The following is a 27,329-nucleotide window of genomic DNA, read 5'->3' as shown; positions in this document are numbered from 1 at the left end:
GAGAAGATATAACAGTATCAAACTCGGGCCGCACTAACATGAAACTTTGATATTGAGGTGGGGGCCGCAAACTTTTGTCCGGCGGGCCGCAGTTGGGGCCCGCGGGCCGCGAGTTTGAGACCCCTGATATACATGAAATAACAGGGAAGTAAACAAAATCTGGTAACCCGGCCATGCGATGTCCGTTCGAAAATTTAAAAAAAAATAAAATAAAATAAACAAAGCTAAGTGAAAATTAAAATGGTTGTAAGGCAGACAATGCAAGCAAAGACTTTTCACAATCCGTACCAAAATCGTAAACCGTGTTCATGGTTTTCCGTGAATGTGACGTGGACGGGGACGGTACATGCATTATGGAAGCAATAAAATTACACAAAACACACACATATATATATAATGCAAATTTATCAGCATACAGAATTGAAGATTTATGTCACGAAGACTACCCAAAGAAAATCGTCCAATCTTCTCTAGCAAATAACTACAGATTTTTTTTCAATTTATTTCTAAAATGTAAATTTGGATACAACGGAGAATGACAAAGGAAGGTAGATAATGCTATTAGCATCTTGCCATCAGGAAGAGTAGTTTCCCTTGTAATATGGTTACCACCAAAGCTTTGGAGCGCAAAGTTTCCAAAAACGTCCTTTACAGGTTTGTCGTCAAATACTGTTTCCCTTTTTTGACTGTCTGTTATTTAAAATATTTAATTTTTCAATGAAAGCTCTTATCTTTTCAAAAACAAAACATTACGGTAAATAAAGTGTACTAGAGTGAAGTCCGATTTAAATCTATCAAAAACGAAGTCTGAGTGAATATTTAGCACGATTCAGAACGCAATCAGAGGATGATTGTAACTGTCTTAAAAAAAAATTGTATGGGCATTTGAAAATGAACGACTTAAAGACTGTTACGATATCAACAATAGTTTTACCCAAATAATACAATAAGGTGTCGGAATGATCAAATGGAGATCGGTGTTCGATCTGTATCTTTTGTTAAAAAATATTGTAACACATGACAAAGTTTTCTTAAAATTTAAAGAAAATTGTTTCAGCCTTTTCTTTTGAGATTTTTAAAGTCCTTTGTGATTTCTGCTTATGCAGAGGACAGGAATGATCAAGATTAAGGATTTAAAAGATTAATATATATATACTTCGTTTAAGTTGCGTACCGTCTTGTGCAAGGTGATTATGATAAACAAAGCTATTTTTACTATAAATGAAATTTACCAAACCTTGATCCTAACGCAGATGTATAGAATGGCTGCAGGGAAGACACACTTATATAGAAAGGCTATGATGTATGATATAAACGTTTTTAGATTATCACAATATGGTACTGCATGGATGCCAGCATGGACTTATACGTATGTGATGCCAGTAAATGGCATCATGATGGCAGAAACGCGAATTTGGGACAAGGCACATAGTTTTATTTTGTAACATACAGTTTACACACAGCACACTTTGCTTGCTTCATAGTATTAATCTCTATAGTCACTACATAAACACTCCGGGCCACTGCTTGTGCTTCACAGACTGTGAAAAAGGTGAGAACCACATCAGTTGAAAGAACTGAAAAAAATAGTGTAAAGTCATTTCTATCTTAACATATTTTGTGGGTTTCCTAAATGAGAAGTGAAGGTCTAGCTTTCTTTAAAAACAGTGCAAGATATTTGTACTTAGTTGCCCTCACTATTTATAAACAATCGATAACATACTGATAGATTTGTATTTTGCTTTAAAATTTGTTTTTTTCTTGTTAAATTCAAAACAGTTTGCACACACTTTTACTAGTAACTAAATCTTTTCAGACTCTAATACACAGACTTAAAAAAATTATAATATTCAAAATCAAAATGATAATGATAAGAAAAGAAGATGGAGAACAAAAACTTGCTGGTAAACACTGGTTTATTTTTTAGATGTCAAGCTCAGAGCACAGTCATCCTGCTGCTGCAAAATCAACAGGCAGGGATAAGGAAGGGCTTTCTAAGACATCTACAGGAGCTGCACCCAGCAGTAATACTGGCAAGACAAGGGGCTGGGGACGACGTGATGATGGAGGATGGGGTGTTTTTGTATGCTTACATTTTCTTTTATCATATCTGGTTAGAGACAACACCTAGTCAAACGCAGACAGACTAATGTTGCCAGAATAGTGGCAGAGCTGATGTAAACAAATGCTATAGATTGTTTTACACTTTATTAATGGTAATGGAACACAGCAACTGGACTGGAGTGTCCAGCATTAATTCAAGCATAAGTAAAAATGACAAAATAAGACCTACTTGAGGCTCTTACTTTTAATGTGCTAAATCAGCTCAAGAAGAAAGTTTATTAATCATATCGGTAAACTTCTTTGATGATGACATGGCATAAACTTTTTTTTTTTTTGTCATCGTGTTCTACAGCTGGGCATTTAGCATTTAGAAATCACACTTCATAAAGTCTTATTAACTCATATTTTTGTCTTGTTCACCTGATGCAGGTCAGTTGTTTAAACCTGTGTTCCTCTTTTGTAGGGTGGTTATATGGCAGCTAAAAAACAAAAGCTAGACTCTCAGTTTAACACAGACCGTGGACAAGTGTCAAATATATTTGAAGGGATTTCTATCTATATCAATGGCTATACAAGTAAGTGTAACAGTCATTCATATTTATTACCCAACTCACTTATTATATAAGAGTACATTGATCTTTGGTAATAAGACAGAACCTTATTCTATGCACAATTTTCATGAATCCATGAAAGAGACTACTAATGTTTTTGAATATTTCTGTCAAAGTGTTTATAGAGACATAAATTAGACTTCATCTTGTATACAATCTGTGGTTTTAAGACCCATCATCAGATGAGCTGCGAAGGTTGATTATGGAGCATGGAGGTCGTTATGAACAGTATCTAATGAAAACTCGAGTGACGCATATAATTGCAACAAACCTGCCAGACAGCAAGATCAGGGATTTGCGTGACATGAAGGTTGTGCAGCCTGAGTGGATTCTTGACAGGTTAGCAACCATATCATTTTCTTTGCACAATCTATAAACTATTCACTAATTTGGACATACTTCCTTTGTTTCTCTTGAACAAACAAAACATCAGGCAAGAGCTAGTATCAGATATTTTCTGTTGAATGCCGATAGGGAATCTTTAACAGCTCTCATTTATTATTCATTTAAAGATTTACTTTTCTAGTGTAACACCTGGGATTTAGGATAAGAAAGTGCATTTTGAGCATTATTTAGCATCTGTTTTCAGTCATCCGGCAGTTTTTTTGTCTTTTTTCTATGTTGAACGATAGTTTACAAGTGCATAAATATAGTGGGTTGTAACTTAATCTGCCATGTGTTTATTGTCAAATAAGAGCTAGACTGCAGTGAGAGAAGTATATGGAGTGATCAGTTCTTATTCTGTGCCGAATGATTTTTTTTCTTGCTTTTGTATTTCAGTATCAAAGCAGGAAGACTACTTTCACATGTACCTTATAAATTATTCACCAGTCAAGGAAATTCATTGGATTCATTTTCTACTGTCATAAAACGTTCATCAAAAATAGCATCTCATGGTTCAGAACAGGGTTCAAGTGCAAGCAAAGTATTTTTAGGAAAAATGCATCAGGACCAAGTAAAATGTTCTCATGATGGTACTGCAGTGGAAACCAGTACTAGAGGACACACTGGTGATGAAATATCAGACAGCACAGAGCAGTCACATGATGCTGATGCTTTTGACAGAGAGACAGAAAGAATACACCAGCCATTGTCTCCATCAGATTACATTTCTGATCAATCTTTGACAGACATGTTACCATCTATCAATAAGCATGGGGAGCAAACCCATGTAAACCCACCAAAAACTAGTGCATCTTCAGGATTGTTACAGGACAAGGGCAAATCACCTGTGAAGGCAGGTGACCCTAGTTTTCTCTTTGAGTTCTATTCTCATTCACGGCTGCATCATATCTCCACCTGGGGAGCTGAGTTACGAGCTTATGTCAGCAAACTTCAAAAAGAGAGCAGGGGCCACTTTCCAGGCCGAGACAAGCTGCGAGAATTCCACATGCAGAAAATGGTGGAAAGAGGCTTTGCACCCTCACTTGAATCTTCCAAGTGCGGCAAGCATTCAAAAGTTATCATGCATGTTGACATGGACTGCTTTTTTGTGTCAGTAGGTTTGCTAAGTCATCCAGAATATAAAGGTAAATGCTGCTTTATATTTCCATGTTTTGTTGTTGTTTTTTTTTTCTCAAAGGTGCTAACCTGTTGGGTTGTTTTTTTTTAAAAAGAATGTAGAGGTGGCTTCTGAAAATACATAGTCACTGGAATCAGGCGTTTATAGTGGATGCAAAGAATATGTTGCTATTTGCTGATTACAGCATATTGTCCCTAAACTTTCCTTGTAAAAATATGTCTGTTACAACCAGACTGGTATGTGAGTCAGTTGCCATCCTATTTTTCTCTTTCTTAATGTAAGCTTGTTCAGTATGACCTGCTACTTGCCCAGTTTTCATACAGGTAAACCAGTTGCAGTTACACATTCCCAGGGAAAAGGTCTGACAAGACCTATTCCTGGCTCAGACTATGTGTTTGAACAATCAAACTGGGGGAATAAAAAAGTTGGAATTGAAAAGCCCTCAGTGAATGAATCTTTCACCAATACCAAAACTGGCAGTGATGGACAAGAAGAAGATTTTATGGCATTGACATTGGAGTCACATGCTGAGGTGGACATTTTGGCTTCAGCAGACATGCCAGGAAAACATTCATTCCACTCAATGGCAGAGGTTGCATCCTGTAGTTATGAAGCTCGAAAGGTAATGGCAATATATTCTGTTTGTCATCTATTTTTTTTGTTGAAAAAAATTAGACCTATTACAGTATTAGTATGAGCAGAAATTTATCAAAGAGAGGAGTTTATTCTTTGAACAACCCATCTTTTTTGTGCAGATAAATAATTGTTCTTAATGAAGTTTGTGGTAAAGGGAAATGATAAAGGGAAATTATATAGTGTCGTGTACAAGAAAAGGGTGAGAGAGAGAAAAAGAAAGTTTGAATTGTACAAATGCCTCATCACCCTAGAAATCATGGAGAGAAAAGAGAAGAAGAAATGGAGAAGAAAACACAGTTTCGTGGAAGATGCACATTTATTATTTTCTCCATTTTCTGTGTGCATATGGTTTATAAATTGATTATACTGTACAGATTCTTTCAATTAACCACATAACACTTTTATTTAATTTTTCTTTTAATTAATATCTAGGCAGGGGTGAAAAATGGAATGTTCATGGGAGAAGCACGACAGCTATGTCCAGAACTTGTCACAATACCATACGATTTTGAGGGTTACAATCGAGTTTCCAAATGCTTGTATGACACTGTTGCAAGGTAAGAGCTGATTTATCTAACAGCTTTTACAGCTCTTCTTGTCTTTTGGTTGAGAAATCCATTTGTTTCCCTGTATGATGGTTGGAAATATCACATTTCATGAACATGACAGATTACAGTGAAGTTTTGAGTTTTTAATCATCAAGCCAAAGATTTGTCTATTGCAGCTACATGAATTTGCATTTGTTGTGAGTGTATCAGGGTTAAAGTGTATCAGTAGAATTAAGTTTCGATAGTATACCTTGAATTTTGCATCATTTATTCCTTTTATGTTCAAACACTTATGTAATCTGTTTTATTTTTATTTTCAAACCAGCTACACCCATGATATTGAGGCTGTTAGCTGTGATGAGATGCTGGTGGACTGTACAGATCTGCTTGCTGATACAGGGACCACACCACTAGAATTTGCAGAGCTACTTCGGAAAGATATTGTAGAAAAGACTGGTTGCACAGCTTCAGCTGGACTAGGTGAACATTATTTGGAACTGTGATGTTAAGGCTATGATGATTTCTTTCTCTTTGAGGATTTCTTTATTGCATGATTGGAGAGTGTGGTCCCGTCGCCTTCCTGGTTTGACGGGGCTAGCTCTCCGGATTTCTTGTTTTTCTAAGCTAATTTTGATTTTGAAGTCCATTGTTTTACCTGTTGTGATTCTAGTGATGTGCTGGATTGTGTTTCTTGATTGTGACATTTTGTTTTATTCTACAGCTTCAGTTGATCCGTTGACAAACCCCATTTTCATCTCAGTCCAGTTTCTTGTCTGTGTACGTTGATAGCGAGATGAAACATGTGCAATATGGTTAAACACCTTGATGACTCAAGGCAGCAAAACTATCTACAGCATTCTTGATGTTCTTTCTAATGACTTCTCTGATGACAAAATATTTCAGATCGAAACTCTAAATCTTTGACGGTGAAATGTGTTGCCAGGCAGCTCAAACAAATCTGGTTCTTTGTTTTGTTCTGTCTCCTGAGTTCTTTTTTTCCATAATTTATGAGTTTATTTTAATTTCATGGACTTGATGGATAATAGAGTACTGTATTCGTTCAGTTATTAATTAGATAGCACTACACTTATTATTATTGTTATTCCCATTTCCATGTGTTATCCCTTTTCTTTCTTGTTGTCTTAGTTTCTTCAATTTCTCATGATTATTATTATTGTTGTTATAATTAGTATCATTTGTAAAACCCCATGAGCTTGCTGATAGGGCTGGGATATAGCACTATAAAAATAACCTTTATTATTATTATAGATGACAGCATGGTCATAGGCTCAACACACACAGGCTGTGGCTGTCAGCTTTAGTTGTTTATCTTTGGTCACTTCCTACAACACAAAAGCATCCAATATTATGCGGTTAATATCCCAAGTGTGTTAAAGAGTCGTAAGCTCAAACAGATTTGTTTAAAATGCAGTTTATTGTTCTCCTTGCACAGCTAAACACAACTGATAAGAAAAAGTTATCTATTCTGTGTATAATTTCTGTGTATAATTTTTTTTTTAAAAGTAACAACTGGTATTTTCTCTTACTGCCAGAAAAACGTAGCATATTTTGAAATGTAGGCAGGTTTTAGCAGAACATTTTTTTAATGAACAGGTTCAAACATTTTGTTGGCTCGCTTGGCAACCCGTTGTGGAAAACCCAATGGTCAGTTCCATTTGTTGCAAGATGAAGTAATGGATTTTATGAAGATGCAGTCAGTAAAGGATTTACCTGGTAGGTAGAACTCATCTTCAGTCCCATCCTCATTTTATTTTATATATTTTTCTTTTACTCATCTGCATACCTAAGGGTATTGCTCTTCCATAATGATTTATATAAACAAGGATCTTCATTATCTACTTGTGTCGTCTTTTGCATGAAGTGTATATTTGTCATTTTACCTGTTGTGCAGTCAAATTTGTCTACTCTCCCTTGAGTTTTATCAATTTCAAATATGCAGGTGTTGGTTGGTCTATGAGCAAGAAGCTGAATGCAATGGGAATCATGACATGTGAGGATCTACAGAAGATCTCCCTGGCTGCTCTACAAAAAGAGTTTGGCCCTAAGACTGGACAGACTCTCTACAAGTTCTGTCGTGGGGAGGATGATCGCCTGATTCGAACAGAAAAAGAGAGGAAGTCTGTGTCTGCTGAGATAAACTATGGCATCAGATTCCAGTCTGTAAGCTGTCCCCCTTTTCTGTGGTATGATCAATGAATGACAGTACAGCGACAAATGTTTTCATCAATTAGTTTTGAAACGTGTTTTGTTTTCCTCCCCAGAACCCAATAACTGATAAAAGGATTCCCCCAAATATTATAAAGCAGGTTGTGATCTGCAGTTGTAGAAATAATTCATAGGAAATAGTACTGTTGTTTGTTTCTCTGCATTTGTAGAAGCCCATTGAATATGAATGCTTGATTTATGGCAAGGCTTTGGTGGTAGGTAGAAATTTTATATCGGAGTGGGAAATGAAACTGACTGGATGAAAGAAATATTTTTATACTTAATTTTAATGAAAATGTAACACACTAATTTGGTTAAAAGATTTTTTGATTTGGCAACAATTTATTTCTGTTTTTCATAAAAGGATGGTGAAGCTGTTAAATTTGTGGAAGAACTTGCAGCGGAAGTAAGCAGCCGTCTTCAGTCTATTAAAATGAAGGGCCGCACCCTGACCCTAAAATTGATGGTACGGCGTCCTGATGCTCCACTGGAAACAGCTAAGTTCATGGGTAAGTTCACAAGGGAGATAAAGTTATGGATAATATGCCTTTTTTTATGTCACCACCCTCCCTTCTCACCCAACATTTGAGTTTGATGACATAATCAAGTTATTCACAATGGCAAACTCACTAAACCTTTCATAATGAAGACTGGCATAAAACGGTTGAATATTATCACCAACAATCTTCCTGATGGTCATAGGCTGGATTATGCGCAAGACAACCCAAGACACAACACCGGTATCCAGACAGCTAGAGGACCTAGACTTTGCAGATGACATTAGTCTCGTATCTCATCGGTGACAACATGCACAAACCAAACTGAGTAAGCTAGCAGAGGAAGCAGAGAAGACTGGCTTAAAGGTCAACAGAAAAAAGATCGAAGTGATGAGGATCAACAAGAAGCTGGAACTCCCAATCCAACTTCAAGGAGAGAACATCCTGGAAACAGATCACTTCACATATCTGTTGAGCATTTTCAACAACGGTGGAGCCGACGATGACATCAAAAGCCACATCAACAAGGCCAGGCATGCCGAGCATTATCCTTCCGCAGTAAGACCCACATCTTCTGCACCAATGTAAAGCCTGTCCTACTATATGGTTCTAAAACCTGGAGAGTGACAAACACCATCAACAATAAGCTTCAGACCTTTACCAACCGATGCCTACGCTATATTCTGGGAATAAGATGGCCTGAAAAGGTCTCCAACAGCAGCCTGTGGAAAAGAACCAACCAGAATGCCACTAGCCAAGACATCAACAAAGCGAAAAATGGGGCTGGATAGGACACACTCTATGCAAACCAGCTGACACCATTGCCAAGCAGGCTCTTGACTGGAACCCTCAGGGGAAGAGGAGAGTTGGGAGACCAAAGCAGACTTAAAAAAGAACAACAGAGAGCGAGGCAAAGGGCATCGGAACCACATGGGCCCAACTGAGTGGGGCTGACCAAAACCGTGCCCGCTGGTGAGGTGTTGTTGCGGCCTTATGCTTCTCAAGGAGTACCAAGGACTCAGCTAAACTAGTGACATAATCAGACTCTTTGTAAGCAACTATTTCTCGAAGCTTTCTGTGAATCTAAAATTTTAGTTGATTTGTATTTTATCTAGTTGGCAATATCAGCATTTTCTACTGCAGTTTTGTCATTATCTCTACAATTTGTGTGTGCGAAGGCCATGGGATCTGTAACAGTATGTCCAAGTCATCAACATTGCCTTTAGCAACAGACAGTCCAGATCTGCTTGGAAAAGAAGCTGTTGGATTGCTTAGAGCAATGAAAGTAAATTCGCCTGATCTGAGAGGGGTAAGTTGTAATATTTATGCAAATTTCTGTGAACTCAGCTAATTTTATGTCCTTCAGAATGCTAGTTTTTCTGCATTTGTTCCCAGTGCTTTGCTCAGTTTGCTCTGTCTTTTTCTTTAGATTGGAATTCAGGTGCATCGTCTGGAGACAGCTACCTTTGGTTCAGCAACAGGCTTAGCTTCAAAGGGCAATCAGAGCATTCTAAACTTTGCAGTTGCCAGACAAGAAGTTTCTGAAAAAGCATCAGAATGCCACAGCAAAGCTGCTCAGTCTGCTGGTAATGAGACTCAAGAGAAGAACTTTGAGAGTGTTAGTGACAGACTAACATTAAATTCCAAGATGCAACACCAGTCAGCTGCTTATCACGGAAGAGCAGCAGACCAGATCTCCAACATCAAGTGTAGGTAAGGAGAAAAACCTTATAACATAAAGGTAACAAACTGCAGAGATGAAGTTAATGTTTCTTTTATTTTGGCATCTTAGCTCATTAGTAGTAGTTTTCAACTATTTTTGTTTTGCCTTTTTATCATGCTAATGCAAAGTAATTAAAATCATTTATCCTGTCACATGATCTAAAGCAAGATTTTTAGCCTTCCAAATTTAATCTTATATATCTTGGATTTTTTTCTCACAGAGAAGAGAATTCTGAGCAAATGTTGCCACCTTTGCCATGTCTGCCAGGTCTGGCAGATAAGAGGCCATCCAAGGAAATAATTAGAGGGGAAAGAGCAGAATTCCTCTTGTCTCCATCCCAGGTAGATTGTACTGATTGTCTTGACACAATACTTTGTATCTCATCAGGCATGGCCTGACCTTCTCTCTCTATAGACTTTTTCTTCTAAGGCAAAGTAAAAGCAATCTTTGTAGGATCTCTTAATTAGGCATAGAAGTGTGCAGAAATTTGAGAAATTGTGACTTGTCAGCAGATTAGAACTATGGACCAACAGATCAATCACAGTTTTGACTTCTTGTTATTTAGTCACCCATCATTGTGGGTGTTTTGTTGTTTTTAGCACAGTTTGCAAGATAATGTTCACAGATCTTCCCCATTAAAATGATTTGACTGCTCGGCTGAGGGAAGAAGTGAAAATAATTAATGTCCTTTAAAACTGTTTTTTTACTTGATATTTAAACTAAAATTCAACACATTAGGATATTATGAGTGAAAACTAGGTAATCCATGTATTATTATTTGGTGTCTGGGACTGGTAGAATCTATCCTTTTGTGGGCGAGAGTATTCATCTTTTACTGTTCACTCTTCTCAGGTGGATCCAAGTGTGTTACAAGAGCTTCCATCAGACATTCGAAAGCAGATAGAAGAAGAAATAAAGAAAAGTAGAAAGCCTTCTCATAGCTGCACCAGTACAAGGAGAGTGTCTTCAGGAAAGTCCGCTGACAGCAGCAGACCTGGGTGCTCACACTGGGCCACTCCTCCTGATGAGCCTGTTGAGGAATTGCCTGAAGAGCAGGGGATAGAAAGAAAAGCAGCTGAGACTCTGAATATTTCCTTTTCACAAGTTTGTTTTTATGCTTTTTTCTCATAGTAAATGTGTGCTAGGGTATGTATAATTAAAGACAGATCCACAATTAAATTCTCAGGTTTTTTCCTAGGGTCTGTAACTATACATTTATAGAAGTTAAGATTTAATTCTTTTAATTTAAATGAAAAAATAAAATTAATATGTTATCTGTGATGTGTGTGGCATCTCTAGATCATGCATAACTCTTCATTTGACTTTCTTGTGAAAATGGTGGTGATCTAAATTTGTATCCCCAACTACACTGTAGTACACAATACACATCAGATTCTTAAGAAAACATTATTCTTAAATTTGTTTAGATTGATCCAGATGTTCTGAGTGAGCTACCAGATGATGTTCGTACACAATTAAAGGAAGACCTGGCAGCAGCAAAAAGACTACGAACAAGGAGTGAAACACAAGCTCCACAGAGTCATGTCATGAAACGTTGGGATAAAGATTGTGCAGACAGACAGCAGAAAGATCATGAGGATGTTATTTGTGCCCTTCCTAGTCCCTCACAGGTATGGCTTTTGCACACAAAATATAGATATGGAGATCCTGATGGAAGAGAATTCAGTTAACATTTGAAAAAAATTGAGAGTTCTGTTTCCATGTAAATGGTAGAACGGAGATGAGTTTCAGCATAAACAGTAATTAACATTAACTTTTAATATAATATCTGCAGTGATTAAACTTCATATCGTACATCTAGTGTAGCAATTCTTTCACAAGAGTTGAAAACAACAACTTGCATGTCAGGGAAAATCTCTGATTGAAACAACTTCAAAATAAATCCCGTGAAATGAAACCAGGCTACTAAATAACTGGTACAAAATATGGTATGATTCCTTTTGGGGTGACTTGCATGTTATATACGATGTTCATTTTTATAAGGGGGGTGGGGAGGGAAGGGAGTGTGGGAATTAGGATGCTACATTGATAATTGTACACTCTGTTGACTGCTGATTCAAGGAACAAGCAACAAATCATTCCCCATGGCTTTTTGTGGACTTTTTGATAATGCCATTTGTAGGTGTCCTATGACTTTTTTGCAGCTTGATCCCAGTTGCCTAGAAGCACTTCCAAGGAGCTTGCAGGATGAGATCACGGCTGCATACTCCAAGCAAGAGCTGGTCCGCCAGCAGGGACAGTTGCACTCTCCAGGTAAAAGTCACCCTCTGCCATCTGGTCGCTCAAGAGGTGGAGGAAGAGGAAGAGGAAGAGGTAGGGGCCAGGGAGGAAGGCCTCGAGGAAAGGGGAGTCCACTCTTTAAAGTGCCGCAAGGAAAACCAGCTGTAAATTTATCAAAAACGTTTGCACCAAAGCAGCTTGATTTTGGAAGAGAAGCAAACATTGTACAAGTGAGTGTTGGTTTGTGGAGTATGTGATTGTAAGCAGATGTGTGTAAGCAGTGATTGGAAATTACTCTAGGAACTAACTGAAGATTGATGGTTTGAGGGGAATCGTCTCTATTTGTTTCATCTGGTGTGTTCTTTCACTTGACTTCATTTTGTTTTGGGTCATGCCTGCCACTGGCTGTTTGGATGTGATGCCCACTTCCATCTCAGTGGCTTCAGTTTCTTTTCAATGGTAGATACCTGTATCAATAGTAGACATTTGTATCAATGTGGATCTCCTGGCTTCCTTTTGATCTTCATTGATCTGTGACTTTTTTTTTGGTGGGGGGCGGGGTGCATGTGTATGATGTAGGGCTGCTTCATTCTGCCATATAAATCCTACTGAATCTGACTGCCTGCAGTCAGCTGCATTTTCCATGGTTGTGGTGGTTTCTTGTAAAATCTAGGTGTGGGGATTACAAATTATACTTTATATGAATCCGTTCCATCTTTCAGCTTCAAGTAAACAGTCTGCTAAATGCAAAAATAAATTTGTAAAGTCCTCACCTGATAACATCACTGCTTTTATGGAGTACAGATCTGAGCAGTTTAATCTGATGTGAAAAAGCAATACCAAGATGAGGTCATCCTTTTGCTCCACACAATTATCATATCTTGATTCACCCATTTAGCATCTTTTGTGTTGGTCTCTATTGTGAAGCACATTGAGGTCACTACACGGTATTGAAATTCACTACATAACTCCTTTTTATTTATTTTTTAGTAGTAGTAGCAGTATTGTACACCTATCTGATTATTCAAGAAACAAATAATAATGTTCTTTGCACATTAGAGACAGCAAGAGAGAAGAGAGAGTATGTGTATGTTTGGAGGCAAGGCATAGGGGTAATTACTGTTGCTGATTTTATGATTTGTTTTCTTTGGAGGAGTGTAAGAAAACTGAAGATTTTTTTTTTTTTTTTTTAAAGACACACAGTAGTGTCACTGTGGAAACAAGGCCACAACTGACTACAGTAACCAAGGAAAATAACATCAGCTTGTGTGGAGCAGTCACCCTGGCTGAGGTTCGAGCCTTGCTGTCAGAGTGGCTGGATTCAACAGGAGGTCCTTTTACTTTTTCAGCATAGCCTTTCTTTTTTGCATTCTTTTTGATTCATTTTTGCAGTATGAGTGACACATCATTAAACATGTATTTTCTAATCAAAAGGCACATAGATTATTTTGGCAAAAATGTTCTCCATTGAAGTCATTAAAGAAGGAAAAGCATATCTCATTTACCACTTACTGCTTTTTACTGTTGTCAGACCCACAAGATCAGGATATTGAAGAGCTCGTAAAGTATTTGGGACAGCTTGTGTTGGACTCAGACCTAGAAATGGTTGATCTCATCCTGAAATTTCTTCATAGGTGAGCTTTTTCCAAAACTTGTTCTAAGAGGTTTGGTGGTTTTTTTTTAATTTTTTTTTTTTATGCAGCTTATAGATGATTAGAAGAGGCAACATCAGCTTATGGTCTTTTATGTTAAGGAAGGTTTGGGAGACAGCAGAGCTATGAGAGAGCACTTTCAGCCAAAAACATCATATTTCAGAAGGTTTCATGTTGTCACATTTATTATTTCTTGAAGTTAATCATGAAGGTACAACTATCAAGATCTCGAAAAACTGAATTTTTCTTAGAAAAATCTTCTTTCTTTGTTTAGGAAAACCTCCATTCAGAAACTGGTCACATGGAAGGCATCTTTCCAGAACATTTTGCAGCACACACAAGATATTGTAAAGTCAGTATATGGCAACAACCTCAAAACTGATTGGTTGTCACGAACTTATTGAGTTCTCAGCATAGAAGTGATCTCTGTTGCAGTTGAGGAAAATGTTGATTTTGAAATACTACAATTTGTATTTGATTAAGCAAGTGAAAAACATTTGTGGTCTTACCAGGCTAGCATGTGTTTCTTAGTCCAGATGTACATGCAGCTGTGTTTCTTCACTTGTTTGTCCTTCAGCAGTTTGATGTATCTTTTACTGGTTCTGGAGGAATGGCCAGTGTACAGGGAACTGAAAACCAGTAGATTATATAATGACTGAAGAGATTTGAGTTTGGATATGTTTAGCCTCCCGGGTTTTCAGCTGAGAAGGGCAGATCTATGGGAACTGAACGGATTGGCAACAAGAAACCGCATGTAAGTGTGTACACCCTATAGCACCAGACTATTTGACGGGGTTAAAGGTCAAGGTTTTCATAGCTTGATGGTATCTTGGATATAGCAGTTAGAAGTGCATCTCAACCCATCTCACCCTCACCTACCTTTTCTGTTTCACCTTTCCTGATAAAGCAGGCGCCCTTTGAGTGTATGAGCAGTGGCGGCTGGGTAGGGGGCAGGCCCAAGACAAGCCTCGAATCGGGGTTCAACCTTCTTTGCAAAGCATGTGCACTAACTAGATTATGCTGTCAGCTCTACTCAGAATGGTTTATTCTGTGCTAAATGGACATCAGACCTAGGCCGCTTCTCTGTGCTTCCCCTTCCCCATCGACCGGTTCCAATCAAGAGACTTATGACCGATTTACCAGCCTGTCATCTCTCTTCGATATCCATCTTCATTCTACCTCCATCTACCACTTACCGATGCCAAGTGCGACGTTGTGGTCACTGAGACCATAGCGCACGACGTTCTGGTTGCTGTCGAAATCTTCCTTAGAACGCGGGTCCACGTACGAGATTCTCTTTGTTGTGTCTAATGGCTGAGGTATGGGATCATCTGAGATGAGAAACACGACACGTGCTGCGATGAGTTCAGATTTCATCACAAGCTTATGTTTTATGTTTTGTGTTCCGCTGTTAAATGTCCGCTATAGACACATAAGCATGCTTCGTCTTCTTACATTATCACCTCTTTCGATTTCCGCGCGCGTGTGTGTGTAGGTGTGCGCACGCGCTGGAGGTACGGGGGTGGGGTTCGACCAAGTTAATTAAATGAAACGAAGTTTTAAAATGGTCTTGTCCAACAACCAAAAAAATGTAATTTACTGATATTTTGATTTAACGTTGCATTCCTTCGCCGACGCAGATGCTTGCTACAGATCACGATGACGAAAAAACGGAAAATCTTTTGAGTGAGTTCGAGACTATAACTATGCAATCATTCATCTGCTCGACTTAACCAAACTGAGGCTGCCTTAATTGTTAGTTACTGCCCGTTATGCCGGTCTTCACGTAGGGCAGCGAGGCTGCCTTGTGGAACGCTTTAAAATATATAACTGTTGCAGCATTATCTATTGACAGTATCTTCTTTTGATGGTATGATATTAATATTACAGAAATTCGTTCTCAAATATTACAGAAATTCATTCTCAAAAGAAGATAATGATAGAGACTGCATGCGTGATATCATGATTAATATTATTGTCCAGTTTCCTAATTGCTACGCGAGCGTTAAAAGGTGTGTTGTACGTTTTGATTGGTTCTTGCTGGTTTATTTTATCAAAAACAACAGTTTACCGCTTTCAGGCTGGCTCATTTTTCTCAGCTTTTTATTCCAGATGTAAAAATAAGTTATTTTTTTCTTCATAAAATATTTTTCTTTCAATTAATCCGTGATTGTTCATTTTCAAGTTATCTCTTAGTAAAGCTGAAGTTCTACCGTCTGCCGTTTGAAAAGAATTTCCGATGTGTGCTTACAAACTTATGACTAATTTCCTGAAACCAATGCATGACCTTGAGTAAAAGACTTGTGCATACACATTCAAGAAAACTAAAGATGTGTTTAGGCACAGTAATGATGATGAAGGTGGTGGTGATAATGGTGATGCTGATAATGATCATAATAATAAATTACCAAATATTTTATTTATTCACTTTATAAAGAGCATTAATATTCAATACGATATATATGCTTACCGTATTTGCGCAACCTTTTACATATAGGATTCAGAGAGAAGTGTTTGTGCCCTGCAAGCAAACGAAGAAACGTTTTTTTTCCCTTTTACCACTTTTGCGGGCCTTGTTACTTTAACAACAGTAATAATAAGATTTCTATAGTGTTTTTCCCAATCATCAAAGCGAGCGCAAAAGCAATAAGATACAATAATGATAATTGCTATGGGGCACAAGGGGAACAAGGTCGTCAGTCCTGGACCCGAGGAAGTATGAGTGATCATGAAGTAATGGACAAAATCCCGAAAGCAAGAGGCAGAATAAACAAGTTTCTCATCGGGAGAGCAGTCGATGTCCTGTGCATGCGCACATTTACATTCTAAACGCATAGCGGATGATGTGAAGAAGCACAAGGCTATTAGATGAGAAAACGCGAAGAATGCCAAAAAATTATAATTATAAAAATCATAGTCCTGAGGTGAATGTGTTTGACCTGTCTTTTGATCATCTCTAGAACGGAGAGGGATGGTTCTCACAGATTTGGAGACATAAACTCATCTCCATACAATTGGCAATGAGTGAGATTGGGGAGTGGGGAAGTTGCATTCTTGTAATCCTCTAAACAGTGAGGGATTATTATACCACGATTTTCAACTAATAGACCAATTCACGGAGCCACACCGTAGCTGTGAACATGTACCTAGGTGTAAAGTAGGTTCAGGCGTTGACAAACCCCTTGAGGCAGCCAGCTTCTTTCTCAGGTCCAGCTGGTGATCCACCACAGCCTGTTGCATGGACACAAGCATTGAGTTGTAGTGGATTGTTTGACGATCGATTATATACTAAGATTCGTTAACGCCATCGACAGGTTTTTGTTCTAAGAAAATAATAAAAATATAAACGTGCTTTACGATGCATACAGCAGCTGAATAGAATGAATTTTGTGTCTACTTAAGTTTTCTAAACCCCATCTGAAAACGCAGACACACGCTAATTCACTCATTTGATAAACTGGTGTCCAATTTTGAGGTGACCATACGCCATATTTTGCAAGAATACATAATCAATAATTCTGGATGAACTAAACTAAATGTGTTACTTCCGGTGTTGAAGAGTGGATTAATGACCTCTTCATATCCCTACAAGCAGACAACTGACTTCACCAACGAGTGCGCATTTTTTTTTAATACTCGATAAAACACAGTGCAAGATGCTGTTTCTCGAAATTTGGATAAATATACCACCCCAACTTCCGTTCTTGAGATGATAGTGATACTTTAGAAAGAAATGCGAGGAGAAGGGTAACCCAGGTTTTTGGAAATAGGTTCACACTGAGCATTATCAAGTTACATGGAACTTTAACAATTAATGTAGCATGGAAACAAGTCTGTTTTCGTGTTGCTTTTACATGTTTGCAAAGGCTATCGACATCCTCCGCTGTGGAAGGCTTCTCATTCACTCCCTCCCTCTTACCCCTTTCTCGTAGGGTGGCAGAGGCCGAAATATTCTGAGCGTGGTTTTCGGGGAACAGGACTGCACTGGGTATCTTGCCAGCAGATTTTCATTAGGGTAGAGAGGATGGTGGGTCCAGTCCATGTAGTCGGTGTTGTAAATGGTACGTGGGTACTTGTGCTTCCTCGTCCAGACGTTGGATTTGGGCACGAACTCTGGGATCATGTTCAGCATGTCCTGGGGATCCGAGGACGACGCCATGGCTGATATCCCAAGCTAACGACTCAGAAGGCTGAGAACGAAACACTTCAAACAGGAGAACTCTTCACAAGCCACTGCTGTGCAGAAGTAAACAAAATGTTTGTGATGACGTGCTGTAGTTTACGTGCGTGACGTCAAAGATGTATGACATCACGTGTTGCGTAGGCAACTATGGCTGCTTACCTTTGCACTCACGTGACTTCGTGCATCGCACACCATTAGGTCGAGAAGGTGACTGCATGAAAAGCATGGGATGCACAGAACTGAATGATATTTTGGGTAAAAGAATTAAATATCTGAATCTGATTCTCACCAGAGACGCTAGAGACAAAACCAAAAAATATCTCTCACGCGCAGGAACCATTAATACAACGCTCAGAAAAACATAACCATATCAGGTGATTGGTTCAAGAAAAAAAGTAGGTAGGTCCATTCAAGACCAATATATTCAGAGTAGGATAGCAGATTTAAATTACAAATACATTCAAATTATAGAATGTTTAAAAACTCTATTTTACTAGAACCCTACTTAAAATACTCTTCCCTGCATGATTATCTCCCTTTAATAACATTTAAGCCATTGAATAACCATTTTCCAGTAAACAAATGTAGGCAAACGGATATCCTTTGAGTGAACGGTTCTGTAGACTCTGTGAATTCTATAAATTTAATTGTATAAAAATTTGATGATCATCATACAAATTATTTACCACTTGACTACATTCACAACCCAAATGTCTGCAAATTCCAGTCATTATTAACTTAAATAAATAAAATGACTGTCAGCAGATTATCTGGATTCGTGAAGATGTTATTAAGGATGGTGAACTAGATGATCCCCCGCCCCTCTACACCACAGGGACTTCTCGATAATATTTTAGCTCTGACAATGATGGGGATTGTCAAACGTGCTCCACAAATGACCGGTGGAAATCATCTACTCTTTCATCAAAGTACACCTTCCCAAGCCGTTCGAGAGCAAGGAAATTTGTGATGGACGTATCATGTTGACTAGTCCAGTTTAATCAGCCGTCTATTTGCACTTCTCTTGTTAAGCAGGCGTTAAGAGCTTATTAGGGCCTAATATCTCTTATCATTCCATTTTCTCTTATCATTCCACTTTTCCTACTCATGTTTCCTGATGTCAGTCTCTGCACTTAGACCATGGGAGCGTGGGTGGGGGACTTCTAAACAATCAAGCCAGAGTGGGTCTTTTATTTCTCGAAAACCAGAATTTATTTTTGCTGTTTGAAATTTGTTGTTGCACAAATTGAATTTTTATAGCGTGATAGGCACCCGCAGTCTTTAAGAGAGTTAATCGCTGCGTAATATTTTAAATTTCTGGGCACGTGATCATTTTATTGATCGTCTTTTCTTCAACAAGCCACAACCAAGCTTACACCTCTCTACTTAAGGTGCTGCTCAAAATGATGTTCAACAACAAACCTGATTTGAAAGTAATTTTATTTTCTTCTCGTAATTGACATTCACAGCTTCCACCATACAAAATCTACCTCCCCTACCCACTCTCCTACTTGTTTTCCCTCGCATACCATCATCCACTCAAATATGAACGTGTTTGACAAATTTTTACATAAACATAAAGTCTTGTTTTTGTTGTTGCTGTCTAACCATCACTTTTTTCCTCCATCAGTAATCATTTCTCTCATGCTGTTTCTGCATGACTTAGCTTTCCTGTCGAGAAAATACAACCTGTATTTACATTCATTCAATATGACTGTTTGCATCCATCGTAAACTACACATTGTTGAAGACAACAAACAGACTTAATCATGCTGAAATGAAACGGGAACTAAATTAAACCGGAATCTCAATAATGAGACTATGATTCAGTCAGTTCGCAAAGCTGTGCGAATTCTGTAAATGCCTGCCAAAATAAATGAATATTTCTGTGGGAAGGGGGGAAAACATATGCAAAAAAAAAAAACAAAACAAAAATTCCCCAAAATCACAATTATTTTGCTGTACAAAGTCAACACAACACGTTCCAACAACACTAAGCTTGTGGGTTGTATGTAACCAGAACATATTTCGCACTCGCACACAAAATAATGAGCGAAGAAACTGTAACAGCCCATCAGGTCCACTCACACTACACGCCTGTGTTCTCCCATGCATTCATAGTTTCTTGATAATCACAGTTCAACAAATGCATGCTTCTGTATGTATACACAGACAATCACACTGCCGTTCGCTGCAATATGTACATCATCCTGTACACAGTAATCAGTCTTGCTGGCATGCTATATAAACATGAGTGCCCATCAACTTGCAAGACTTTTAAAAAAATGTAAAATGGATGGGGAGGGGGGAAGTTCTGGAAAAAAAATTCAGTACACAACTCAACAATACATCAATATAAATGGCTAATTCAAACACATTATTTACTTGCATAGCTTGTAAAACATAAAACTATTTCTGGCTGAAACGTCTTTGGGTCCCTTTCATAAGAGGGCTTCTGATAGCAGTTTTTGTTTTTGTAATTTTTTTTTTGTCTTTTTCACAAAACAGTCCACTTTGGATACGGCTGAAAGCACAAAAGATAGAAAAAAAAGGAAAGCATAATGACAACTGGAACCTGAAACGACATACCTACTAAAGAACTAAACTCGGTCCTGACTCTGTACATTGTAACACACAATGCCTTAGAAAATAAACAGTGCATTAGTGACTTTTCCACAGAAATGCCGATTATTGCAAGTGTATTTTTTCCCCCACTTATTCTGGAAGAAGTCATTGTATGTTTAAGCCAAAAAGCTTACCAGCAAGAGCAACATACCTCTAAATTTGTGCGTCAACCAGCTAGGAAGTTTCAGCTGGATGGAACAGAGCTTCGTGCATGTTAATGTAAAATTAAAAGTCGTTTTTTTTTAATTGTGCTTTATGCAGGGTCTCCAAAATTTCTTTCCCCATTATGCCAGAATAAAACTTTTTGTTGGAGTTTTGTTTTTTTGTTAAAGCTTTGCTAAGGGTCATGTGCAAGCCACAGCTGACTTCACAGCAACCAAGAACAAATTTCTGTTGAACCAACATAATGGAAAAAAAGTTAAAAGACTTGCTGACTGCGTCTGCAACATCAAGCCTTCTTGTCTGTATACTAGAGATTTACCAACACACAAAATATATATAAATAATACAGATATCTGCGATATGTACAGAATTTCTTTTTTTTTTTAATAGTATGAGTATACAAGAAGATCAATTAAAGCTGTCTTTCAGATATGCAACATCACTTACTCCTTCAGTGCTTCAAGTATAAAACAGCAAAAGTTGAACAGAAATCTAAATTAAAAAATCTCCAGTGCAACTTCTGGATACTTTCTCAGGGCAGTTAAACAAACAAACAAAAATCTCTTGGCAAACCCTGATAAACAAATATACTGGATCTCTACATCTGTAAGTCCTTCGTGTGGCTGGAGCAAAAGATGTCTCAAACTCCAAACCTTATTTTTTAGGAAAAAACTCCCACACACTTCTGAAGGGGAACATTTTGACAAGTTCACTGTTCTAGCCACACTGAATCCTTTTCTTTTTTTTTAAAAATTTTTTTGATCTTTTGGCACAGGCTCCCTTCTGCAGATTCAAGCTTCATATCTGAGAAATCTTCCACCAAACGTTGGACTTTCCACGATACCTTTCACATCTCTTCAGGTCTACTTCAAGCTGTGAACACTATACTAAAAACCCTTCCGACATCTGTGCTCCAGAGAGCTGAGCACGCAGAGTCTGAATACTGTTCATGATCTTCTTCTGGTGGCCAACAAGTGTGATGCCTATGTTGAGGAGATCGCGGACGGTCAGATGACAGGCTTGTTCCATGGTGACCACCCCAGCCTGCAAGAAGCTAGGTATGTAGCGTTCCATCTTTATAGACGCCAGCCAGTCCTCAATGGTGTTGAACTGTGTCATATCTGGCACGTTGGGATCAATAAAATTGTGAGGCCTGAAGAGAAGGAAAAAAAATTAATAAAATGCAACTTTCAATAGGTACAACAATGTGTAAGAAGATTTTAATATAATCTCTGACAAATATATAAGCATGCACATTGTTTTCAATGAAAGGAAAGGAAGTTGCTGGAGATTAAAAAAACAAAAAACCATTAGCTTCAGGTTCTTAGAAAATGTCTCATACTGCTCTTACCTAGGTTTAGCCAGCTTTCGCAGCAGCTCAGGGGCACGAATCAGCTTGTCTAAAGTCTTCACCACATGCAGCATTTTGGGGCGGTGCGATCTCTCCTTTTGCCAGCAGTCCAGCATGAGCTGATGTAGGGCTTCAGGGCAGTCCTGAGACCAGAACAAACAATTTCATAGAACACCAATTCCAGCTGCTTTATTTTCTTGCACATCACATTTCCCAGAACATTTTTATTTCCTTACCATTGGTGGGGGCAGACGATAACCTTTCTCAACAGCTTTGATGACGTCTTGGTTTGACCAGTTCCAGTATGGCCGTTCCCCATAGGACATGATTTCCCACATAACTACTCCAAAACTCCAGACATCTGATGATGAGGTGAACTTCCGATAAGCTATTGCTTCTGGTGATGTCCATCTAACTGGAATCTTCCCGCCCTGAAAAGGATAACATACACAATTATGCACATACCAAAAAATTTTTTTACCTTTGAATACTAATCACATATGTATTTTTAACTTTCTGGTCTTTATACCAATACTAGTAAAAAATGTTAACCTACCTTGGTAGTGTAGGCACCATCTGTGGTGTCGGATTCTATCTCACGTGAGAGACCAAAATCAGCGACCTTACACACCAACATTTCATTGACCAGGATGTTTCTTGCAGCCAAGTCCTGTTTCCACCAAACAGATCCATCCATAGAGTAATTGAAAATAAAGCTAGCATATAGTCCAAAGAGTATTTTAACTGATAATATAGAAAGGAGGAAACAGTCGATACAGCATTAATGTAACTATTTCCTTGCTGTCATTTGCTATAAAAATTTTCCCAGGAAGCATAGCCACTTACCCGATGTACATAGCCCATTTCAGCCAGGTAACTCATGCCAGATGCAATGCCTCGCATCATACCCACAAGCTGCATCACTGTAAACTTTCCATCATTAGCCTGTGAGGAATAAGAAGATTCACTTACAATCACAGTTTAACATTACCTTAAATGTGTTTCATCCCTTAAGCATAGAGAGCAGTCCTTCACATAATAAAGGTGTGGCAAGTGTGGCAAGTAAGGACTATCTCAATTTGGCTCAGCCTTATTTTCCCTTCCAGCACATGCATAAGTTCTTTGGAATGAATAGCCTAATTTCTAATGCTAGGCACCAAACTCCATAAATGACTATATTGGTTTAAAAATAAGTACTTTAAAAAGTGTATTCTTTATCACTCTTGATATTACAATCAATTGTCAATAAAAAGGTCACACCTATGCATATAAAAAATCTACTTACTCTCAAAAATGTGTCCAATGATCCATTAGCCATAAATTCTGTCACAATCATGATTGGATTGCCTGTTTTAAAAAAAATCTCTCATTTTAGAAACAGGACTGTTTGAAAACAAAACTGCTGACAGCAGTTTTTTCAGTTTGCCAAAACACCAATTACTACTCACGAATGCATAATCTTTGCACAGGTTAAGCACTGTTGCCATGGAGTGTTATCTCTTATTCAAGTCTCATCACTGTTCTAGCTATCAATTTTTTCAACACAGTTGTTCAGTTCTATGTTCTAAGCATAGTGATTTTACTGAAATGGACACATACTTTGAAACTAAGGGAAGCCAGCATCTGAAACTCTTATTTGAAAGGGGGGGGGTCTATTTCAGTTACTTCCCTTAGTATGTTAGCCATAGAATACTAGGAAAACTAGGGTTTTTATTCTCATCATACCTTACCTAGTTGAATCATCATAAGCTAAGCTGTCTGACTGTGATTTACTCTCATGGTGAATGTGAATAAATGTTTGGGCAGATGAACATTTCGAATATTTAATTTTCAGCAGCTGACAGTGCTTGTATCTGCTGTAACTGTTCAAAATGATTTTCTCTTTATTCTAGATCTCATTAGTGATGAGAACCATGTAAAATCATTGGTTCCACATACAAGATTACAGCACATGCAAATTCAAGGAAACTTACTCTTGGTGACGACACCTTCCAGAAATATAACATTAGGATCGTCAAACTGTCCCATGATGCTAGCTTCTGTGAGAAAGTCTAGGCGGTTCTTCTCTGTTGCACCAGGCTTCAGAGTCTTGATGGCTACTGTCATTTCTGGTCGTCCTGGGATGCGTAGTTTACCTTTGCATACATCCCCAAACTCGCCTGTAATAATAAGAAATAAAAGGTGTCTAGAAAAAAAAAAAAGTATCTATTTGATCAGTGAAATATGGCAGGACAGAGTTAAACAGCTTGCTATTTGTTGTTCTGCTATATGACACTTCACAAAGACATGTGTTCAGGTATGCTACTGCTTTAACCGACACACAGAATGCCACCACTTACCTCCTCCAATCACAGTCTCAATGATAATATGACAAGCATCAATTTCTCGAGTGAACTCTCGGACAGCCTGATTGGGATCTTCATAGGTATGGGGGTCTATATAGGTGCGCACAGAGCTGTGGACTGATCCAGGCGATGGAAATAGTGGCATGGTCACTGTAAAATAAACAAAGTTCAAAGCATGAATGCAGCTGCTGGTGACATAAAAAAGGTGTGTGTATATATATTATACATGTGAGAGAAGGGAGGGTGACCGAGGGATATCATTCTGCCACAAAAAGTGGTGAGAGTTGGCAATGGTGGGATAATGAGCTGAGACTGTGGATCATCTGGCTGGAATACATAATCTGGAAAATTTCATCAGAATCATGAACTGATCTTGACTTGCTATAGTGAGGCATTTTCAAGAGCACAGCTTGAGACTACAGCTTCATTTAGAAGTCAGACCTACTATATTCTTCACTTGGTGCTTTAAGGTTTTTGTTCAGTTTCTCTCCCCAAAATTGTGCTAGAAAAACAAAGGATTCACAAAGTTCTTCTTTCAATAAACTGGAAGGCTTGGTTTACACTAACACAAAACTTTAAATTTCAGAAGAACAGGCAAAACAAAACTAAGATTTCATGTGCAACTTGAGAAAGATTTGTCTAAATAGCAGACATAATCTATTTGTCACTAATTCTCTTCTCTTTGTGTATTCTCCAGTCCAGCTAATGTTTACCCTGTATCACACTGTCTAAAATTCACGTTTACTGCTGAATCTACAATACAGTGTCAAGTCTTTAGTGCTATTACACATCCATTAAGGTATGATCCAGTATATAGTAGTAATGATCATACACTAACAGTAACATGAGAGATGATAAAGCATCGAATAGAAGCAGACAGCTAGTTTATTGGCGCATGCATACAACTATGATAAAGGATTATATATTCCTCCTTGTAATCCCTCCCCCACCCCCCAAAAAGGAGAAGAGTTAGTTGGACCTGAAAGCTTCCCACCCATCACACATTCGATCAACACTGAACAAGATGAGTAGGATAAGAAATCTAGGAATAGTGGCCAGAATATAGCACATCCCCCAACAGCTACCATGATCTCCTAAAAATACACAAAACACAATCAATTTTCACTTGCTGAATTTGCAAGGGTGACTGTAACATAGCAGACTACACTGTGACGAAGGGAAGGGAGGAAAGAACGCAGAGACTGATTAGTCTTGCACCACACATCCGTGAACAACACAGACTATCTAATGCACCAGGTCTGTTTACTTACATCCACCGTTAAAATGATGGTCCAACTGGGGGTATGTGATGACTAAAAATAAGAAAAAAAAGCAGGGGCTATAAGGATAACAAAATGTACAAATCGGCAAACAAGAAGACAGCAACATTTAACAAAGCAATGCAATTATGTGATTTTCTACAGACTACTCCCCTGGATGAACAGTCAGTGAAAACTATACTTTAAAAAAAAATCATCCTTTGTCTATACATGGTGAAGCTAAAACGTTTTCCTTTGAGAAGCTTATTAAATAAAAAAAAATTTTTCAAAAAGACCTCTTGGGAAAATGTGCAGCCAAAAGGTCAGTGACCTGAAATCACTGAAGTTTAAGTTGGCCTATATTTTGTTATACCACCCGCCTTGTATAATTTGCTTAACTCCTTTTTTATGTTGCTATACAACAAGACTGAATCAGTGAAAGGCAGTGCAAAAAGCAGAAAAAGGGAGTGTGGTGGTGGTGGTAGCAAGGTGTTGATGGACAAGCATCTATTTGGCTGCAACAAGCAAAACACTTTTTTTCTCTTTTGCTAAAGCCCATGGCAGACATTAACCGCACACCAATGATGTAAACATGATTTCAATATGATTTGGCATATTGTTTAGTTATGCTGTACACATGATATAGATAATATAACATCACAAAGATAACAGACAAAAAACACCTGAAGGTGCTATACATAATTCGTTGTATTCCAGAGACAGAGAAAAACACAAGAACATTTGGATTACATATTGTCACACTTATAGTGTCATTAAAAATATTCTTACCATGACTGTATGGAGGATCACACTCCTTCTTTTCGCTGCAATTCTGACGATTCCTGCAAAACCAGAAACACAGCAATTGAAAACAATTTTGATGATTCCTGCAAGTTGATAACAAGGCATCACCAATAAATTATGACTACCTTAAATAAATTGAAACTAGTCAAACGTAGACATTCTTCTGGCTGCCACCCAGACACTGACAATCGAAAATCTGTGCAGTCGTGTCAAAGATAAGGAAATGGATGATGATGTGCGCAAACACAAAACGTCAACTGATCATTATAGGTTATTTCTAAATGTGTATTTAAATGCTGTTATTACTAAGGCAGTATTTATTTCATTATTTATGGAATGATCTGGGATGAACAGAGATTTATGTTATGCTAATGACGAGGAATACATGATGGCTCTAGTCGGCAACTGGTGACATAAATAGTATCAATAAATAAAAGAGACAACCATAATGTATAATACTCGAAAGAAGTGTTTTACCTTCTCAGTAAAATGATGATCATTATTGTTGCTATAGCCATGCACAATAGTACAGCTACAATGGAACCAGCCACAATGCCAATAGGTGTACTCACTGAAAACAAGACAAAAATTAAATTAAAAAAACAGAAATAGCTCACAGAAAATATTTCATATTAATTATAGGATGCCGCTCCCATACTATCACAAATGACTTGCAGTATGAAAGTCCATGTGAACATACCTTCATCTTCTAATTTGTACTGGCCTTGCTGACCTGTCGCTACCTCGATAGGGTCACTGAACTCGCCCCATCCTTTGCTGGTCTGAGCACTGACCTACACAAAAAATAAAAAGAAAAGAAGACTCAAAAATTAATAAGTTAATTATTAAATCAAGTGAAGATGATTTTTTTACATAACAG

At 38.0% G+C, this 27,329-nt stretch overlaps 3 protein-coding genes across 4 annotated transcripts in view; 1 reads left to right on the top strand and 2 right to left on the bottom strand.

Annotated features, from left to right (window-relative positions):
• The first annotated feature begins 26 nt into the window (after positions 1–26).
• Positions 27–14,160, top strand: LOC112556187 (DNA repair protein REV1-like). Its single transcript, XM_025224958.1, has 20 exons — positions 27–654; positions 1,928–2,083; positions 2,528–2,639; positions 2,846–3,014; positions 3,456–4,204; positions 4,521–4,819; positions 5,266–5,390; positions 5,707–5,861; positions 6,996–7,115; positions 7,342–7,562; positions 7,972–8,116; positions 9,283–9,413; positions 9,534–9,817; positions 10,048–10,168; positions 10,680–10,931; positions 11,255–11,458; positions 11,993–12,298; positions 13,264–13,399; positions 13,600–13,702; positions 13,995–14,160. Exons 2-20 carry the CDS (start codon positions 1,928–1,930, stop codon positions 14,122–14,124), a joined length of 3,918 nt encoding a protein of 1,305 aa, XP_025080743.1. The 5' UTR covers positions 27–654; the 3' UTR covers positions 14,125–14,160.
• On the bottom strand, positions 13,883–18,418 carry LOC112556189. The gene is made up of 5 exons (XM_025224961.1): positions 17,640–18,418; positions 16,867–16,951; positions 16,191–16,241; positions 14,917–15,051; positions 13,883–14,349 (listed from the first exon to the last, which is right to left on the bottom strand). Exons 1-5 carry the CDS (start codon positions 17,877–17,879, stop codon positions 14,294–14,296), a joined length of 567 nt encoding a protein of 188 aa, XP_025080746.1. The 5' UTR covers positions 17,880–18,418; the 3' UTR covers positions 13,883–14,293.
• A 907-nt stretch (positions 18,419–19,325) lies between these two features.
• The window catches only part of LOC112556188 (ephrin type-B receptor 1-B-like), a 147,298-nt gene continuing 139,294 nt past the window's right edge, over positions 19,326–27,329 (bottom strand). The window contains exons 8-19 of one of the 2 annotated variants that reach the window (XM_025224959.1): positions 27,150–27,243; positions 26,927–27,020; positions 26,435–26,487; positions 25,658–25,699; positions 24,381–24,536; positions 24,015–24,200; positions 23,327–23,388; positions 22,888–22,986; positions 22,598–22,711; positions 22,278–22,472; positions 22,042–22,184; positions 19,326–21,843 (exon numbers count right to left, since the gene is read on the bottom strand). In XM_025224959.1, the coding sequence (XP_025080744.1) occupies positions 21,573–21,843; positions 22,042–22,184; positions 22,278–22,472; positions 22,598–22,711; positions 22,888–22,986; positions 23,327–23,388; positions 24,015–24,200; positions 24,381–24,536; positions 25,658–25,699; positions 26,435–26,487; positions 26,927–27,020; positions 27,150–27,243 (1,509 nt within the window). In that variant the 3' untranslated portion in view covers positions 19,326–21,572. The remainder of the gene's footprint in view (positions 21,844–22,041; positions 22,185–22,277; positions 22,473–22,597; positions 22,712–22,887; positions 22,987–23,326; positions 23,389–24,014; positions 24,201–24,380; positions 24,537–25,657; positions 25,700–26,434; positions 26,488–26,926; positions 27,021–27,149; positions 27,244–27,329) is intronic. The other variant, XM_025224960.1, reaches the window with a different exon arrangement.

This window comes from Pomacea canaliculata, linkage group LG2, assembly GCF_003073045.1.
Source record: "Pomacea canaliculata isolate SZHN2017 linkage group LG2, ASM307304v1, whole genome shotgun sequence".
In the NCBI taxonomy this organism is placed as follows: Eukaryota; Metazoa; Mollusca; class Gastropoda; order Architaenioglossa; family Ampullariidae; genus Pomacea; species Pomacea canaliculata.
This window is presented reverse-complemented; position numbering and strand designations above follow the sequence as displayed.

Excerpts from the sequence above, each read along its gene's own strand:
- LOC112556187 (XM_025224958.1), top strand. The coding sequence starts at position 1,928 with ATGTCAAGCTCAGAGCACAGTCATCCTGCTGCTGCAAAATCAACAGGC. Across the intron at positions 3,015-3,455 it reads CCTGAGTGGATTCTTGACAG|TATCAAAGCAGGAAGACTAC; the intron begins GTTAGCAACCAT and ends TTTGTATTTCAG. Across the intron at positions 8,117-9,282 it reads GGAAACAGCTAAGTTCATGG|GCCATGGGATCTGTAACAGT; the intron begins GTAAGTTCACAA and ends GTGTGTGCGAAG.
- LOC112556189 (XM_025224961.1), bottom strand. The coding sequence starts at position 17,879 with ATGGCGTCGTCCTCGGATCCCCAGGACATGCTGAACATGATCCCAGAG. Across the intron at positions 16,242-16,866 it reads TGAACCTACTTTACACCTAG|GGCACAAACACTTCTCTCTG; the intron begins GTACATGTTCAC and ends GTTTGCTTGCAG. Across the intron at positions 15,052-16,190 it reads TAAAAGGTTGCGCAAATACG|ATGATCCCATACCTCAGCCA; the intron begins GTAAGCATATAT and ends TTCTCATCTCAG.